This window comes from Meleagris gallopavo, chromosome 25 (assembly GCF_000146605.3).
Source record: "Meleagris gallopavo isolate NT-WF06-2002-E0010 breed Aviagen turkey brand Nicholas breeding stock chromosome 25, Turkey_5.1, whole genome shotgun sequence".
Lineage (NCBI taxonomy): Eukaryota > Metazoa > Chordata > Aves > Galliformes > Phasianidae > Meleagris > Meleagris gallopavo.
This window is the reverse complement of record NC_015035.2, coordinates 1385995-1405641: the sequence shown is the minus strand read 5'-3', so window position 1 is coordinate 1405641 and position 19647 is coordinate 1385995. Positions and strand designations below refer to the sequence as shown.

At 47.6% G+C, this 19647-nt stretch overlaps 1 protein-coding gene across 1 annotated transcript; it reads right to left on the bottom strand.

The window, feature by feature from the left end:
- Positions 1 to 245: 245 nt before the first annotated feature.
- On the bottom strand, positions 246 to 19380 carry LOC100541789 (transcription factor HIVEP3-like). The gene is made up of 4 exons (XM_031556774.1): positions 19185 to 19380; positions 11698 to 11796; positions 4738 to 5783; positions 246 to 2442 (listed from the first exon to the last, which is right to left on the bottom strand). The coding sequence occupies exons 1-4, from the start codon at positions 19378 to 19380 to the stop codon at positions 1666 to 1668; spliced, it is 2118 nt and encodes a 705-aa protein (XP_031412634.1). The 3' UTR covers positions 246 to 1665.
- Positions 19381 to 19647: the final 267 nt, after the last annotated feature.

Here is a 19647-nt window from a genome sequence, read left to right as displayed (position 1 = left end):
ATCTATAGTATTTGCCCGTGAAACGGGAACAGTTCATAGCTCATCAAGTCTGGCAAGTAAATATGTTCTCATTCATTTTTTTTCTTCTTTTTTTTTTTTATTTTTTAAATTTTAAAAGTGTGTTACGTACCCGATAAACTGGAACAGCTCTGAAAGAAGATAGAACTGAACCACTGGTTAAATATTTATGTCATCTTCTCTTCGCTTTTTTGTTGTTGTTGTTGTTATTGTTGCTGTACAAAAAATTTAAAAAAAAAAAGGGGTCTGTACAGATTTCATAGATTAGAAAACTTTCTGATAACCCTCTGCTGTCCACTGGGGCAGCCACATACCCAACGGCCATGGTTCAAAGCACATGGACGGAGTGACTCCGTCGATCTCTGTATTTGGTATCTGAGGGCAGCCGGGCCAATGCTCTGCTATGGGAGCTCAGAGGGGAAAGTCTGCTCTTGGAAAAGTCACCGTGCATGCAGAACACACTGACTGCAAAGCACTCAGCGCTGTAACTTTTCCTTCCAAAACACCCCAAAAGGGTGTTGTCAATGAGGGCCCTCAATGAGGGCGACATGGCGATGTTCTGCTGAAATAAATAAATACAAAGAAAACAGAGCACAGAATCACCAAGCAGAGCACAGACTCCTCCAGCATCCCTAAAGTTCAAGGAGCAAACCCACGGGATGGGATGGAGCAGCTCAACCACCACCTAAAAACCAGGGAGGAGAAATGCAGCGGGGTGAGAGCCTCCCTTAGAGCCAGGGGTAGAAGGGCTCCAGGACCATGGAGAGGGCGCCGGGCACAGCGATGGGGATGGAGGGATGAAGCCCAGCGCTGGGCTACATTCGATACATTCCTACCTTCTTGCAGGTAAATCTTTGAAGAAGAATTTATATCTTTTTGTGTGTCCCTTTTTTTTTTTTATTTTTTTAAATTAAAAAAAAGTGCTTTGATGTTCTGCAGGAGGGAGAGATGTTCACGATGAGCTTTTCTCTTGGAGCGACAATTTCTCTCACTGCGAACAGCCTCCCCCTCCTTGAGGAAGTGCTAGCTTCATTTACAAGTTCAGGGTAAACACGTTTCTCAAATGTAAAGCAGTCTCAAGTGTTTAAAGCACAACCATAGGCAATCAGAGGGATGCAAGGAAAAAAAACCAACAAGCACTTTGCGAGAATTAAATAAAGCATGTAATAAATACAAATCATAAACTTCTGTACACAGGAGTGAGGGTTTGGTTTTTTTTTAATCATTGAATCAATATTAAAAAAAAAAAGTTTTTCTTTTCTTTTTGTTTTTGTTTTCAGTGCATCTTCTTCCTCTTAAAATGCTTAACCCTTTCCTTTCTGCATCTCTCAGGCCCATAAGAACGCACACCTCAATGGCAAAAAAGACAAGGTCTAACAAACCCCTTTCCAAAAAACTCTAAAAAAATATTCACAGCCTCAAACATTTTTGTACATTTCAAGCAACAAAAGGTATAGAAAAAGGCACAAGTAACTGCATACATGTGGAGATAATACCAGACCGGGACAAAGAAAACCAGGAAACTTCCATGGGTTTGGTCATTCACTAGAGTGCTTCATATAGCGATGATTATACTAAAGGAAATAGTGTTGAAAATGTCTGTTGATTTTACATAGGAAGCCTAAAGGTGAAACAGATGGCGGGGGCTTAAGCACTGCCCGTGCTGTCGTCCGCCTCTGTCTGAGCGTGACCTACGCCTGCGGGCTCTGCGTGGGGACTCCTGGGGGCTCTGCAGGGCTCTCCGGAGGGCTGCGGGCTGTGGGGCGGCGGCGGGGATGGGAGCTCGGAGGTGAAAGTGCAGTGTGGTAATTCCAAAGGGCTGCTCGAGCTGCCACATTGCTTCTCGCCCGGGTTAGTCAAGGGGTTGTCCCCACTCGTCGAAGGCTTTGGAGAGGGCTGGCGGGTGGTGCTGGGGTTGGCTGGGGATGCCGAGCGGCCCGGTTGCTCAGCAGGGCTGGGCTCAGCAAACACTTTTACCCTGTATTCCTCCGGGTCTGGCTTTTGCTTAAGCTCACTAGTCCTCATTTTCTCCTCCAAGCGCTCGCTGCTTGTAGGCTCTGGGGACAGCGCGTATTTGGAAACTTTTGCCACCGGGGAGACTGATGCAGATGAAGGTTCCCGTGGCACCCATGGCTCCTCAAAGCTACTGCCACTAGGTGAAAAGTGTCCCCCTGGCAGGGACATTACGGAGCTGGGTACCAGGCTGGGATGGGTGCTTGGCCTGGCCTGGACCATCTGGATGCCCCCGATGGGAATCATGGGGTACGGGGTCCTTGCGAGCTGCTGCGAGTGCAGTGGGAGGTGGCTGAAGACATTCTCTTCTCCTCGGCTGTGGGCGTGAAGTTCGTGAGGTGCCTGCAAGGGTCTGAAGCAGATGGGCTGCATGGTGCCGGGTGAGCGTGGTGGGCTCCTGGGTTCTATCTTCTGCACCAAATGGGGAAAAAGAAACGGCCGAATCAGAGCAACGCATAAGGTACGGCACTAGCATCATTAATGCTCATTATAAGGATTGATTCTGTGCACATTTTATTCTAATTCGGTGAGAGATCAATCAATCCAGGATGGCTTGGGCTCCCAAACCCTTAAGGTAAGGAGCAAGACAACCGACAGTGTTTGCCTTCTGGGTACAAGCGGGCACACAGCCTGTTGGGGCACACGCCCAGGAGTTCAGTCATTATCAGTCACCTCCAAAATCCCATCAGAAGACGTTAACACTCCCTGCATCCTTGCATTCCATCAGTACATGGATTACCTCAGTGCCCAAGCCATTGTTATCCATTTTTCATGTATTTCCTTAAAACAGTGTTACATCCTCACAGCTGCTAATTGGCAAGGATATTTTGCACTGAGAGCATGAACTCTGGTGTGGCACAAAACATTCCCATCAAAGGTTCCCCACCACCACCCTCATGGTGTGGTCTGCAGAAATCAAGGTTAGCACCCTACCAATTTACCTTTTCCTTTTTCTCCAACCGGTGCTTCACATAGTTTCCTAATGTACATCATGGAGAGATATGTGGCTAAACAGAAATGCATTAATTAGTGATGAGGTTATAACTAAACCCCTAAACAGGACTCCCAGAAAGAGGACGCAACAGAAAATGAAATAAATTTTCTGTAAAGATGGGGTTATGGGATTTAAGGATACACTGGAGGAATCCTTTGTGGAGCTATGGAAAACTGCCTGACCTGCAAGCTGGATCTCTGTGATAAGGCAGCAGAAGAAGGCAGCAAAAGAGAAAGGAAGAAAACAAGAGCCACAGAAGGTGGAAGCAATGAGTTAGTCAGCATTTACCAGCCCCAATGCCTGCTCAATGACACTTATCTACACAAAGTTTTGGCAGAACTCTGTAGGGATGCTGGGAAACCCCAAGCAAATCCCTCTGGTGCAACAGCAACCAAGGGGACAGATGACCTGTAGCAGGAGCCTTTGGGAAGAGGCACAGCCACAGTGAGACCTGATGCAGAGATCTGGACAAAAGTCTTATGCCCCAGCTAAGATCATTTTTGCATTTTTAAATGATGAATACCATTCCTACAGAGGATGTTATTTTGGAGCACAGGGGTCCATTTGGGGATCTGATGAACCCAGCTCTGAAAGAAGCAGAACAGTGAGCAGAAAGGTAAGTTAGTGTAAGTAACAAGGTGAGATTGGGCAGGTAAGCAGGAATAGGTGTTACTGCCTCCTTTGGGCACAGGGAGCTTAGAGGACACCAGTGGGTACTTTTCCTAGCAGATGTTTCAGAGCAGAAGGAATGGGGTTTTCACAGCCCTGAGGTTCACCCCAAAGGCAGTTGAGCACTGAAGGAAATAGCATTCAAGTGGGCAAAAATTTGGGCCTAAAATAACTGATGGTCTCTGGGAAAGTAAGGCAAACACTCATAGAGGGAAACAGAAGCACCATGAGACGATTCATTGTTCTGGACATGATAGAAAGGCAAATGGTGCAACGGGGCTTTTTTGGGGAACACCTGAGTCAGCATCTGCGTGATGGGTCCTCCAGGGCTGGATCTCATGTTCATCAGCAAAAATTACAGGAGAGCCAGGCACCTCAGCAGGAATGGGAGATCTCTCAGCGCTCCACAAGACCCAGTGTCTAATTTGCCTGTAGCAGTGGGAGGAACAGGCAATTTTCTTTTACCCATAGGATGTGATTTGTCCAACAGAGAGATTAAATGATATTCTGGATGCAGGGGGAAGAACCTCTCTGTGCTGAAGAGGCGAGATAAAAGCAGAGATGTCCAAACCAACATTCCTCAGCAGTTAATCTAACAGTGGGCTGCATGCCTATGTAGCCCAGGAGAAAGCATCAAGGTTTGAGAGACCCTTGGCTAGCCCAAATCTGGCTCAGGACACTGACAATAGAAAAATGAGTAGAGTTTCACTTTAAATAGTGAAATCTAAGAAATGGGTCTGAAACTCCCAAGAAAAAGATCTCTTTATATAAAACTTTGACAAATTTTATTAAGCGCATATCCTTACTGCTTGTGTCAGCAGGAAAAGCAATGGGTTGGGTCAAGGTGAGCTGCATCGGTTTGAAGAGGACACAACTTTATTTCCCCTCAGCTAAGATGGGCAGAACAACAGGTGCAAACCCTTTGTGCTCGCTCTCACTTTTCCCTGTATACATTTACAGTCACTTTGCACTTCTGCATTGCAATGCTCAATTAAAATCACACCACAGCACGTACTAAGGGGAAAGAGGGCGGTTGGACTTACCAGCTTGGATTCATAGAGCTGTACATTTTTGCCAAAGAACCTGTGAGGTAGAGGCATCGAGGATAATATTCCATGCTGGGCTTGATATGAGCTTTGAATTTTGTCATCTGCTGCTGATCTGCTCGTCCCAGGCGCGTCCTCCTTGCCAGGGGATGAGTACCTGGGTGCCTCTGAGCAGCTCGGGGGCAAGGTTTTCTTCAGTGATAAATACCTGCCCGATGGCATCTCTCTGCTGGGAGATGAGGCCTCTCCCTCTGGAGGAAGGTACGCCCTAGGGGACAGCTCTCTCCTGGGGGACAGATGCCTGCTGGGCGACAGCTCGAGCCTCGGCGACGCGCACCGCAGCGGGGATGCCTCCCTCCTGGGAGAGACACGTGGACATGGGGACAGCCCCCTCCCTGGGGACAGACACCTCAGAGGAGACATTTCCCCGGTGGGTGAAAACCGTTTGGGTGAAGTTTCATTTTTGGTTAACAGGTGCTTTCTCGCTAGCATTGGTCTGCTGCTGCCGCCAGCTCTGCTGGAGTCCTGGCTCGGAGACCACCTTTTCCTTGGGGAGGTGTCTTTTGAGGCTGACAGTTCCATGGCTAGGGACATGGGTGGCCTGGTGACAGACTCTCTTTCAGCAGAAGCCAATTGTTCGGTGGAAGTCAGAGCTGGTCTGTGGAGACTCAGGGCGCTGTGGCACACGGCGATGTCGCTGCTGTCTGCTGACCACCTGGTTTCCAGCCCGCAGGAGGAGCCCTGCTGGCCTTCACCGACTTTTTGGCTGCTGGAAGCAGTTTCTTGGGCTAAGGACGATGCTGTTTCTGTGCCTTCCTCTTGAGAAGCCGGAGAGCCACCTGAAGAGTGCATCAGTGGGGCGGGGTGTTTGGCTTCCGGCAGCTTTAAAGGTGGTTCATCTTGGCTCTCCTCTTCCTCCTCGTCTTCATCATCTTCATTGTCATCATCATCGTCAGATTCCTCTAGGTCTGAAAACTGGTGTTCCTCAATAGGCTCGGATCCCTCCCGCCCCTCAGAGTCCTGGAATAGGTCTTCACTGGTTCCTGCAAGACAGACAAACACAAAACAAGAAGTGTAAGACAAACAGAGGGTGGTTTCTGCTAAACCTGCTCCAAAGATCTCATGGGACAAAAGGAAGGAAGACCCAGTTATGTCCTTGATTAGTCACCTCGTACTTCAGCCTTGTGCTCTGTTCCAGCTCTCCCCCTGGTGGTTTCATTGTCTTGAATCCATGAATCCCACCAATGGGATCCCACCACTGCTCTGCCCAAATTTTGGTTCCAACCATTGCTCTGCCAGCACTCTGCCATCAGCCCCTGCTACTGCTGTACACCATCACACAGCCCCTGCTCCTCCAGGAACACAAAGAAAGGTCTTACTAGACATGGATATCAGCAGCACCATCATCCTTTGATGTGCTTTTTACCACTGTTTGTTGAAATGGTGCCCATATAACATCCACAGCTACCAAAACACAATCTGCCAATATGTCAGGCCCATCCTGTCTAAATTATGTAACGTTTAAATATTAGCAAGACAGGGCTTTAATTAAAAAAGAAAGAATCTCAGTGGTTTTTCCCTTATTTTGATCAAATCTAGCTATAGCGCAGACATGTATGGGATGCTTTGGTAATAAGAGATTGTAAACCACGGAATATCTAAGAAAACAAATTGTAAAGAATTTAAAATACAGTATCCCATAGAGTATCCCATAGCCCATAGTGTAGCTCTCTTCTGCTCAAAGAGCCAGGAGAAGCTTTATGAGGTCAGTAGCAAGCTGCTGGCTCATCCTCTGCTCTGCACAGAGAGAACCTGCATTTCCCATGCCAGATGTGCAGCAGGGCTGGATAAACAAAAACTCAGCCTGCAGAGGTCCGTTGGGAACAGCCACTGGATGTCACTATAGCTCAACAAAATGGCACTGACAGAGACTTTCCACAAGTCCCCACTGCTCTGGAGGGGCCCATAAAACATCACTTTCTCAAAGCGTGCTCACGCCAGGCACCAAGGAGATGGGTGCTGTGCTGCTGAGGCACGCTTGCCCCCCAGCTGTGCAAGGCAAATGTTGCTTTGACACTTGTACTAATTGCAGCACTGCTGGCTTCTTCTCCCCCCCGCTCCGTTCAGCATAAGATGCTGCTCTTCTCCAAACTGAAGTTTTCCATATAGGGCTGCCATCAGCAGGATGAGCCAAGGGGAGGCTCCAGAGATTCAACGCGGAGCTGGACCACACCTGGTGGCTTGCAGGAAGAACGTGGCCACACAGGGAGAAGTCCCTCAGATCTGTGGATAAATGCCTAATTCAGCTTACTTTGAATAACAGGACCTTACTGGTAAATGCTCACAAAGTATTTGGCAACCCTCAGATATCAGTGGAACAAGACATGTATTTAGCAGCTCTCCACCAAGATCATTGTGCAATGCTTGTATAATGATGGGCTTTGCTGGGCCCGGGATCCAGCACTGGGTTATGTGCAAACTCCCAGAGGAGCTGACTTCAGAACAAATATTATTCCAAAAAGACTCATTCTCCCGTGCATATTTCTTGCCTGGAAAGGGAAGGCAGCTCGGTACCAGAGCTATGAGCTATCACTATCCTGGTCTGTGGGGTCGACATCCACATGCGTAGGGACGGACAGACAGCCCTAGCCCTGCTGCTGTCTCCTGTGTGGTCTCCTTGTTTTGGCCTCAGTCGCACAGACAGCAAGGTCAGAAGGACAGGGTGAGGGAAATGCAAAGCCAGCTCTGCGTTGGGGTGTTGTTTGTATTTCCCACAGGGGGGAACAGCTCAGTGAGCCCTGGGGCATCCCAAAGGGACGGCGCTGCAGGATCCTCGCAAGCTCCATAGAGAGCTCAGACGTGGATTTCTGCAGCAGAAAAACATTCTGCTGAGCGGCTGGGGAGAGCAAGGGCACATCAGGAGAACACAGAGAGGGAGAGAAAACTGCCCCGCTGATGGCACGTAGGGCGCTGCATGCTGTTTTGTTACATCTGCGTTACCCTCGTGGTATTGCACAAGTCTGGTGCAGTCACACCAAGCCAAACCAATACAACAGTGAAGAATTATGCTCCAATCTCCTTTTATAGTCACACCCCCTTCTTTCCCCTGCCCCTTAAATAGAAAGAAAAACAATCAAGTGAAATACGGCTCAAGCTGAAAATAATCCAGGGAGCTGTAGGAACGGCTGTTCCCTCCCCGCATGTCCCCAGAGGGGAGCACAGCACTCTTCCTGGGCTGGGCTGTGGCACATTTTTACTTTTTTAATTAAACTCCTCAACAGCAGGCTCTGCTCTGAGCCCACATGGGAAGGCGATCTCCAACCCACCACACTGTGATGCAGCTGCGATCTCCGATTCCTCACTCGCTGTTCTGTCATTCCTCTGCTCTTTTCTCATCCATCCACATACCTCCAACGATTACAGTACCAAATATGATTTTCTGACCACCTTCTCAGCTGTTTTATTTGGGATTTGCTTGGCATTTATGAGCAAAGGACCTCCCGAATATTTGAAATTTCAGCAAGGGTCCGGTGTTAAATTTAACCAGGTGAAAAAGAAGATGGGAGGAGAGAACGGAAATGCTCCGCTGACAACTGTGCCTTCTGCTTTCACCTTTCTGCATTCCTCCCTGGCAGACGGTCCCCTTTACACAAACACGAATGGTCTCCATCAATGGGAGGAAATAGGGACTGTATATTTTTTGTAATTCTAAAATTACATGGGTTTCTTGCATAATGCAATGAAGTCCAGACAGTGTAATGCATTCCAGCAAGCTGCTGTGCAGCCAACAGCAACAAGGCGAGGAGCCCTGTCCTGGAGCTCGTGGGCTCCTGTCCCTCCACAGGACATCTCCTCACTGGTAGCCATGTGCCACTGGGGACCAATGATTTGATGATGGCCAAAAATCACATCCTCAAGCGGGTGGTTCCAGCCTTTCTGTTGAACTCTCAGCTTTACATCCTTTTTCTATGAGAGAGGCCAAAGGCTGAGAGCAGCTCATCCTCCTCATCTGACCCTATTTGCCATTGTCCCTTGGTGAGCCAGGGGGGAATGGCTGAATGAAACAAGGAACAGAGCGTCCCCCCAGCTCGCACAGTGAGCCCTTACAGCTCTGTCCTCAGATCTGAAATAGGACTCGTGATCTGCAGGTTTTCAAAAGTCACACTCCATTGATTGATTCATTAGTTCTAATTGACTATAATGGAAAGGTTTAAAATAACAGCTGCTTTTTGGGCTCAAGCAGTTAACACTCAGAATTACAGAATCAGAATCCTTAGAGTTGGAAGGGACCTTTAAAAGTCATCTAATCCAACTCCCCTGCAATGAACAAGGACATGCACAGCTCCATCGGGTTGCCCAGGGCTTGATCTAGCCTCCAGCGATGGGGCATCTCTGGGCAACCTGTTCCACTGCCTCACCACCACCCTCACTGTAAAAAACTTGTTCATTTTTTCTGCACTTCAGGAAGTTCATTCTTCCTGCACCTCTTTTCTCTTCTCCCTGCCTGGATGAGAGAATAACTGGAAGAACTGGGAAAAGAACTTGGAGAAGAACAGGAGAATTGAGAAAGGGATTGGAATTAAATGATCTTTGAGGTCCCTTCCAACGCAAGCCATTCTATCATTCTGTGAACTGGGAAAAGAACTGGGAGAAGAACTCGCTGAGAGCAGCCCTGCAGAGAAGGGTCTGGGGGTCCTGGAGGACAAAAAGTTCTCCTTTAGGGCAGCTCCTTCGGAATCCCCAGCTAGGTTCCCTTTTGGCCATGTTTTCCTGCAGAAAGGCCACAGCTAAGCACACTGTGTCTCAATCCAGCCAAAAGATTGCTCCAAAGAGTTGTGCCAAAGCCAAGAGCCCAGAAATTTCAGCAGGAAGAGAACCACCCCTTGAAGCACGGCAGCACACTGTTGGCTGCATGAATGAGATGGCGTTAAGAAGGTAAACTGCGAGGCAAAGGAGATACAGAGGATGGGAAAGGCACTGTGGGAATCTCTGGGAATACCAGTGAAAGTGTAGTTGGGCACTTTGTTTCTCCCATGTCCTCATCCCATGGTCATCCAGGACTGCATCCAGTCTGAATCACAGAATCACTGAATGGTCCAGGTTGGAAGGGACCTCAAGGATCATGAATCTCCAACCCCCTGTCACAAGCAGGGCCACCAACCTCCCCATTTAATACCAGACCAGGCTGCTCAGGGCCCCATCCAACTTGAATCAGACCTGAGGGTGCAGTGCTGCTACACCAGGAGCCCATGGGGGCTTGGGCTGATGAAGCTGTGCTGTACCAGCCCCGGATCCTGCTTGGCAAGCTGAGCGTGCCACCCTGATGCCAATGCTTTGATACTTTTTGGGAGGTACATGAACGGCCTGAACTAGGGTCCTTGTAGGACCTGCAGCTTACTGTGGGATGACTGCATGCAAATGGCCCCACGACTGCTTAATTAACCAATGCAGGGACAAAGCACATGGGCCAATGCAGTTCCCACTGCAGGACCTCACTTAATGACTTTTAATTACCTACAGATCAGGAGGCGTGTGGCAGTGCCACATCCCAGGAACCAGCCCCTTTCCCAACAAAGCCTCGGATGGACTCGACCTCAGCAGAGGAGCGGGGTGATAAGCTCTGTTTGTTGTTCCTGCCGAGTTAACATTCCCTGGCTCCCAGCACTGTCTCCAGAACTCGCTCAGCTGATGCTCACTTTATAAAAATAACCGTGGTGCAACGTGCCTTATGGAGCTCATGTTAACCCATCGTGAACCCCAGATCCCGGGGACTGGGGAACCTGAATGATTTGGGGTGAGATGGGAGGGAAAGAATGGTAATAGCCTGACCCTTCGCACCTGTCAGACCACAGCCTCCAATAATTGGGGTAAAATAGTTGTTTTTCTGGCTCAAACAGACACATGAGATTTCCCCATGTTCTTCTGGAGACCTTCCTCACCTTTCCCTCACTGCTTCTGAAGGAGGCAGAAGTGCTCATGGCCACCTCACTCCTGCCCAGTGTTGGTTGGCCAGCCTCCTCACAAGGCTGCATTTTGAGATGACTTCAGGGGAATTCAGCTGCACATCCCACTATAAAGCTGGGCATAAATTACTAAATGAGAGAATCATGTGTGCTTTTCACAGCACGGACAGGCTCCTGGGTTAGAGACCCTTGGACAGACTTTGTGTTCGCTCAGAACGGATGAAAGAAATGAGCAGGTGAGACAGGGTAAAAGTATCTTGTAAAGCATTCAGAATAATGCCACTAAATGTCAAAGCATCATGTTATTTTGGTTCTGCCAGCTTTTTATCTTCTGAGAAACGTCCAAGTCATTTTAGGGTGGCTCACCTTTGTTCTACACAAAGCAATGACCAGGCGATGAGGGAAGCAGCTGTCCCCATCCTGGTTTATTGATGCATGCAGTAGTGGGGCAGTGGAGCTGGATCATCCTGCTTCTGTCTGCACCTCCAGACACTGCCCAGGTTTGTTCCAATCAGTCAGAGTCCCCTGGGTCTGCATTGGTTATTTGGAGTGTTCTGGGGTCATCCAGAACAGATGGGCAGGACCCTCAAAGATGTGGCACTTGGGAACAGGGTTTAGTGGGCATGGTGGTAATGGGTTGGACTAGATGATCTTAGTGATCTTTTCCAACCTTAATGATTCTATCATTCCAAGATGGATGGAAACGTCCTTCCCTGGAGCTCCTTTCCATGTTGCAGAGGGGCATCTCCTTGGCAGGACCATCAGGGCAGCAGCACGAGCATCTGCTCACACTCAGCACTGCAGTTCCAGATCCTCATTAGGGGGCCAGGACTGATCTCTTAACCATCAGCCACAATGCCAAACTTGCAGCAGCACAGGGAGAGGTTACAGCCCCACGCAAAGATGGAAGGAGCAAAACCACCCTGCATCTTGTGCTTGAACTACTCTTTCTCAGAGGCAAAAGTCATATATAAGGGACTGTAAAGGATTTTACCTTCTTCGGCTTCCAGATCCACCAGTGAAGATACCAACACGCCCATCTCCTGACATTTTTTGCTGTGGGCTTTTGACTTCATATGCTTAGTCAGATTCCCTGAAAGCAAGCAGAAAACACATTTTGGTCAACATGGCTTTTTTAAACCTCTTTTTTTTTTTTTTGTCAAGCTCATCAGTAGCATACTAATAATTTGGCTCTGAACCAGATAAGGAGATTCTCAGACTATTCCCAGGCCACTATCCAGTGCAGATATCCCATGCTGCAAGACTAATCACCTGATAAGCCACCACAGATATGCACTGGTTTTAGGGGGGAAGAAAGGTCCTGAATTGCTGTCAGTGATGGTGCAACAGAAAACAATTGTAGGAAAGCAGGGACAAGGAAGACGCTCCCCAGTGCAGCACAGTGGGTCACACCTCTCACCCTGTCCCAGCTCTGGGACGTGCCTGGGGCAGAGCAGTGCTACCAAAATGAGTGCTCCAGATGTAAGCAATGGAAACAAAAAGCAGCCCACTCTGGAACGACCCTTGCCTGCCTCTGCCTGAACAGCTGGATACAACTGTAAATTAAAGTAATTAGTGGAGTCAGCTGGGAAATGCCATTTCCACCCTGAGGAGCAGTTTGTTGGGCTGGAGAGTGAGCCTGGGGTTGGCTTCTGGGCAGTTTGATCCATGCTAGTACTTACTCAAGGCTACGTGCATGAGAAGCTGTGTGGAGTGAAGCAGTGCAGATGCACATCCCTACAACTGCACAGGATGGCTCTGGTGGGCTGCCACGCAGCAAAGCAGCAGTAGGGAAAAGCTCTCAGCTCCCAGAGCAGGAGCCACAGGTACTCCCAAATCCTGTGCACCAGCTTTGGGCATCATGAGCAAGCCTGCTGAACACTAATGAGGCTGCCTGAGGTTGGGGGTGGGGAGAGCAGCCCCTGCAAGGGGGGTATGGGATGTGGGATACTCCCTGCTGCCCTGAGCTGGGATAACCCACAGGCACATGGCTGGGGAAAAGCTCTCTAATCCTAACTCCCAAACTGCAGGCAGGTTAATTAGACGGTTATTAACCCTACTTATCCACCAGGGAAGCACTGAACCTCTGTTGAAGGGGAAAATGAAAATAGATGGAAAGGAAAGAAAAAAATGAAAGGTTGTCTCCTGCATTACAGAGTAACCTGGTCCCAGAGCTGGGTGGGACATAGAGAAGCCTCTACCAACCCCCCTTGTGCTGCTCCAGTGAGTATAAATAAATAAGCTGCACCTGTGATGTCCTCACAGCTCAGAGGGGTACCACAATCATCCATCTACCAAGTCTAGTAATTATTTATTTAGCCTTTTTTATAGGAAATGGAATGGCTCCAACAGGAAAGACCAAGAAAGAGGGACACGGGCTGACTCTATATCCTCGTATATCTGGCACCCATCTAGGATGAGGATATGATTCTTGCTCCAAAAGGCTGTTTAATAATTTAGCTCCGGTAAGAGGGATTTATTATTTTAAAACTTCATGCCAACATACTTTTAGCCCCGCAGTGTGACGCTCAGGTGTGAGGATGAAGACATGTTGGCTTGGAGCTTTTTCTCTGACTTGGACCAGGAGTTCTGTTGTGGGCCCAAAGCAACCCACTGGGACAAAAGTGCATTCTCACGGATGCCTCTGGTTCCAGTGAATGGCCATTTTTTGTAAATGAAAAGCTGTTGTGCCAAGGAGTATCCAAGGAGTTCAAAATTTTGACCTCATGGAGCTGGAATTTAATTTTGGACTGAAGAACCAAAAAGACAATCTGACTCAGCCTGCTGCAATCAGACCCTGCTGCTGCCTGTCCATCACAACGCATTGCATCTCGCTGCCAAAAATGACCCATTTTTGCTCAGTGCTACAGCAAAAGATCTGACTGGTTGGCACACATAGTAAATAAACTCCAGCAAGAGCTTGGTGGGAGCTGGGGGAGCTGGTTATGCTGTGGTACCCCAGGAACAGTGGGAAGCATGGCTGGGGGAGGTCCACCAAGCACATCCTCAGACAAGCTCATAAATCCACTGCGATACGTACATCTGGATTTGTCAGGGCAAAGCATGAGTTATTCAGTGGGATGTAATGCATTGAGCAAAACGACACTAAAACAAGAAAAAAAACCACTAAAAATCCCCGTGCAAGTGAATGTGTGCCAAATCCCAAAGAGCAGCTCATTGCAAGTGTTGCTTTGTTTTCCCCTTCTACTACTTTCTACTCCTCTCTTCCCCTCTCTTTTCATCCTTGCTGGGTTGCTATGGGCAATGCCTACACACTAATGGGAGAGGTGAGGGTGCAGAGCTGTCTGTGGCAGCCCCCCAGGTGGGGGCATTTCCCTGCACAGAGTCCCACAACGTTGGGAAAGCTGCTTGCCTTCATGGGAAGGGAAGCTCAGGGGGTGGACTCCCATCCGAGCTCCGTTTGCATCATTTCACGGAAGCTAAAAGCTGGAAGCTGCTTTAAAGCAAGAAGCAAAGTTATCATCTTGGGAGCAATTTGGAGGAGGATAATATTTATCTTATCAGGGTTCTTCCAACAGTTTGTGTTTTAGGACCCTTTAATTAAATGTCCTTCAGCACATTTCCAGTAAAATCAACACTTTTGCCCAAGTGAGAGCTGGACATGGATCCTAAAAGGAAAGACTCAGCTTCTTGCTGCCTTGCTGAGTGCTGGTTCCTAACTCAAAACAAAATAATAATAATAACATTGCTTCCTTGGAAACAGCTGGAAACGTATCTGAAGGAACAACAGGGAAACCAGCAGAGAGGTTTTAGACTGCAGAACAGTCAAACCCAATCCTGAGCAAGTGGGTGATCTTTACTGAGGTTCAGAAGGAGCTCCCAGATTTGAAATCCATTGATTATATCAAAATAAATTTGGGAAACTGTGCAAATGGTGCCTCCCCCCACCCCGAGCACTGCTGCACTGGAGCAGCACAGGGATGGGCTCTCTCTTACGCCTGCATACAACTATGCGCTGCTGGCTGCTTGAGCTCTTCTGCTGTTGTGAGGTCTTATTCTGGACTTAAAGCAGCTTAAATGCTTGTGTTGTTTTGAGAAAGCTAAAACTGAGCTGTTCCAAAAGCGGCTTAGGAGGGACTAGAAGTGATTTTCCATTTAAATTAAAAGAGGGAAATTAATTCTTCAGAACATCCATTATATTTTAAAGGTGGTGGAGTTAAAATAAAAATCAGGGGACGGAAGCATTAAGATTCGTGGAAAAAATTAACTCGTCCACATTGGACACATACCATGGTTTCTGTTTCTCCTATTAAATGTGAACAATTGAACAACAATAATTCCAACAAATACCCAACAGCATGATCTTGGCATCCAAGGCAACTCTGTGACACTGATACTGTTTTCCAGGACTTGAGTTATTATCATATCCTTCCTTTAAAATATGTATGGAAGGAGAGCAACAGCTACTCCATCACTGGCAACTCCCATTTTTCTGTGAGACATGTTCACACCCAGAGGATAAGCAATAGGCAATGCTCCTCATCCCAGATAAACCCTTGAAACAGAGTTTACGTGTGACTTAAATAGTGCACAGGTCTCTGTATGGAGATGATTGCCCAGAGAGGCTGTGAATGCCCGTCCTTGGAGCTGTTCAAGGCCAGGTTGGATGGGGCCCTGGGCATCCTGGTCTAGTATTGATCCTTGGTGATCCTTGAGGTCCCTTCCAACCCAAGCCATTCTATGGTTCTATGATTCTGCGATTCTATGATGTCCCCCACTGAGGCTCTCAGAGAAGAAAAGCTTTAATTTGGATCATTTCTTGGGCAAAAGGTTCAAACTTCTTTTAAATGGTGTTGTTATCTTTTTATATTGACTTAAAAGATTAAAGGAGAGAATCGAGCATCTATCCTACATGGATAAAGGCTATGAAATGCCAGCCATCTTCTGGACCATGTCATCAGCCTGTGCTAACTGATCTTCCAGAAGAGTCCCAAGGCTGGGCTTCAAAATGAAGAGAATTAGCACATTTCCCAAGAAGCTTAATAGCTGCCTGATATTTCATTTGAAATTGACTTTCAGCCTTCATTCCTTTTATTTTTATTATTTATTTTTATTTTTTGCCCTTTTCTCAGTGTTTCTCCTCCTGCTTGGACCAATGGGTCCTTCTCTGTTCCCAGCATCAGTGCGGGGATTCTTGGCAATGCGGCCGTGGCTCTGCCCTGCTTTAGCTGAATTAATTCTTGTGGAACATTCCGCCAGTTGGACCTGCTCTGGAGTTTCCAGAGAAGCTTAGCAGAGCACTGAGTCTGTACAGCAGTAATAATAATAATAAACTGAGCAGCCATAACCCGGCCTTTAAGGGCTGAGGGGTAACGCATTCAATACATTAGCACGTTCAATAACCCCAGTGCCTGTCATGTGCTGATTAAGGAACTGAGAGCTAATTTATTAAGGGCTATGGCTGAGGATATGGAGAAGTCTGGCGTCTGGGAGCTGGGAGTGGAGCAGACTGTCAAACGGGGATCTCCAGCCAATGCTCCTTACATGAACGCAGAGCTCTCTGTCCATTCTGACCTCTGCACAAAGACGTGGATACAGTCTGCTGCTCCCCATGGTTTTTCCAGAAAGTTTAAGAAATATCAAGCAATCCAGACGTGCTGCGAGTCTGAAAGCAAACAACGGCTGTGGGAGAGGACAGTGTGTGCACAGGGTGGGAAATTCAGCATTGCTCCAACCCTGGGTCACCCACAGAAGGGAAAGGGCAGGGACACAGGGACAGGTGGAGGTTCATTGTCATTCCCAATGGGAAAACTGCTGGACTGCACCTTCCTCCTGGTAAGAAACAATGAAGAAGCAGCTTAACTGCTTTAAACAACCTCTCTGAGGCCACAGCATCAAACCTCATAGGAGAGCACTGCTACGGAGTGGAGATAGAGACACCTCATTAAAGACGTATGTGGATTTCTCATCCAGAAATGTAAAATCAAACCAAATTACAAACCAAATTTCCAAGGCTGCTGTTTCCATCAACTGAGTCAACAGGAAAAAAAATATATATATAATCTCATAGCATTGCTTTAAAATAATAATAATAATCATAATAATAATAAAAAAAAAACATTTCCCTGCAGCTCTGTAACTCAGAGGAACAGCTCTGCTTGCAATGAAAGAGATTTACAAAAATCAGACAAACAGCGTAATTAGTGAACAGGGGGAAATAGTGAAAGCTCACTGTTTTGCAAAAAGTTTTCCCAGCTCTTGGAACACAACTATGGAATTTCAAGGGGGAGAGGGGCACATTTTAACCAGATAAGGATCCTCATGAAAATTATAATAATTAAAAAAACAACATTAAATCGCTTCCAGCCTAGATGAGAAGTTTGAGCATTAGATCATGCTGGAGAGATCTACCACAGCCAAAATGAAGACAGCCCCATAGATATTCCCTTGGAGTTTACGCTGAATGCTAAAATTAACCTTGGGAAGCTGATTTCTAAAAGAGCTTCAGCTCAGCTTATATTTTTGCAAGTGCAGTCCGGTAGCAAGAGCTCCAGCTTCTCCATTCTGCAATTAACTGTGGTTGCAAAACTGCCCACCAGGAAGGGGGATCCTAATGAATCAGGGCCCCAACCAACTTCTTCTAGACGTCTGCAAAACGAGCTGTGAAACCTCTAGTTCTGCAAACCAGACCTCTGTTTAAGGCACCATCACCAACTGCAACAATTCTGCAACTGGGCTTTAATTGATGATGTTATCAGCACACAAGGATGATTTTTTTTTCCTTGCTTTCCAATAACAGTTTCAAAGGTCCTTATGCTCCCATCAGCAAAGCAAACAGATTTTATACAAGTGCTGCAAAGTTATGTGCAGTATGAGCATGCCTGCAGGGCTCTGACTCTCAGCCTTCCCTCCCCCTTCCAACAAGGAGCCATGTTCATGCAATTCCAAGTTACCATCATGCAACCATTTGTCATAAAATCGCTCATCCCAGTAAATTCTGCCCCCCTCATGCAAATATGCAAATGCATAGTTTTGCATTTAAATCCCAGAGCAAATTGATTTTGGAAGGAAGCATTCCCATGCTGCCTTCCCCAGTAAGCTGAAGAAGGGAAATCCTTTGGAGGCAAGCATCTATTTGCAGGTGTGCTTCAAGGCAGCAGAGATGGAGAGCAAAGCAGCAAGAGAGATGGAGGAAAGGATGGATTCACCACCCTGAACAAAGGCCTAACGGAAGCATGATGGAAAGCAAGGCGAAGTGATGGGAGAGGTTGAACAGATTCACCTCTCAAAGGAAAACCTCGGAACAAAGGAACCAAAGCAAGAGGGAAAGAGAAAGAAAATGGATCAGAGAGAGCTCCAGGTGGGGAAGGAGAGGAAGAACCACGGCTTGAATCTGCTGCTTGTGTCTGACAAGAATTTGGCCTCAAACATGGTATCACTTCCCCATGCCCACATACGGTTGCTGATTCCCAACACGTTGTTACCCAGAAATCCCCCACAACTTAACCTCCAGCCCCGGGCATGGCCCCAGTGACTCACCCAGAGGCAGGATCACTTGTTCAGCACTGAGGCACAGACATGACCACCAATGGCACTTCTGGGCCAGCAGGCATGACACGGCCCATGCAGCACCCAGGCCTCCTCCCATGTCTTCGCTGTGCCTCTTTCTTGGGTAGCAGGGGGGTTCTGGGATGCTATTCTTGAGAAATCAACTCTGCCTGCTCTGCAGTTTTCTGAGGTTTGAAAGGATGGAGCTAGAGATGATGGGTTGAGCTATGAGCGAGACATCAAACTCAGCATCTTTATGGCAAGACTCAATACAACCAAAGATGGAGAGCAGAACTGTGAAAGCCGTGGTGCTCTTATGAGAGGTCAAAGGATTTGGGCCCTTCTGGAACTTCTGACAACTTTCCCCAAAGTCCATGGGAAAAGACTTCATTTTTTCACATGCTGTTATGCATGTTCCTGACATGTTCTACTTGCACAAGGTCTGAGGCAATGATGGAGGCTGCTTGCGAAGAACAGCTGGAGGCAGTGAGGCTGTGGGTCCCTAATGACTGGATGACCTGGGATGGAGGTCTTTAGAGAAAAGGTCCGCCCATGTGATACAGAAAATGCTGAAGTTGCATGCAACTGCCAAGGATGAAAATGTGCAGCGCAAATACCGATCCTGAGAGCACGAGCATACAAAGCCACCCAATCCCAGCCTCCAGGTGCTTGCCCAGGGACCCGGCAGCTCGTCCTCATTCTGGGGTGGTTTTGTTCACAAATCCCTGGCAGCAAAGCTGCGCTTCCAATTTTCTCCTTTAAGAAATACCAAGAGGATGGAGCAGACTCGGGACGCGCATCAGATTCAGAGCTGGTCCTGATGGGTAATTCCAGCCCATTTTGGACTCCCTCATCCCCCTCCCTCTGCCTCATGGGGTTTTCCAGCCCCGGGAAGGCCTTCCCTTCCCCTTTGCAAGCATCCCATGAAGTCAATACACTGAGTAGAGGAGCTAGGAGCTGACTGTCTCTTACCTTTGGTTTTAAAAGCAAAGTTACAGTACTTGCAGACATATGGCCTGACGTCTGTGTGCGTGCGAATGTGTTTCTTCAGCATGCTGGGTTTCTTGCAGCGAATTCCACACTCCTCACATACATACTTCCCTCTTCCACGGCCTCGCACATACACATACTCTTCGTTTGATTTGTACCTATGAGCAACAGGTGTCATGAAATAAAAAAGAAGAATATTCCCACCTCAAAAGTAGTCACAACTTTCCTGGGTTAATTTAACATGTTATTGACGCCACCGGTCTCATTTATCATTTGCTAGCTCTGGGTAATTAGGCTAAACACAAAATATCTTTTGTTCAGAGGACTTCTTCCTCTTCTGGAACATGTTTCTAATGTCTTATGTCTTCGTCTGAACAGACAAATAGCCCAAAGCCTGAGGTCAAGTCACAGGATCACCCAAATGTCCTGATTTTCCCCATCCTCA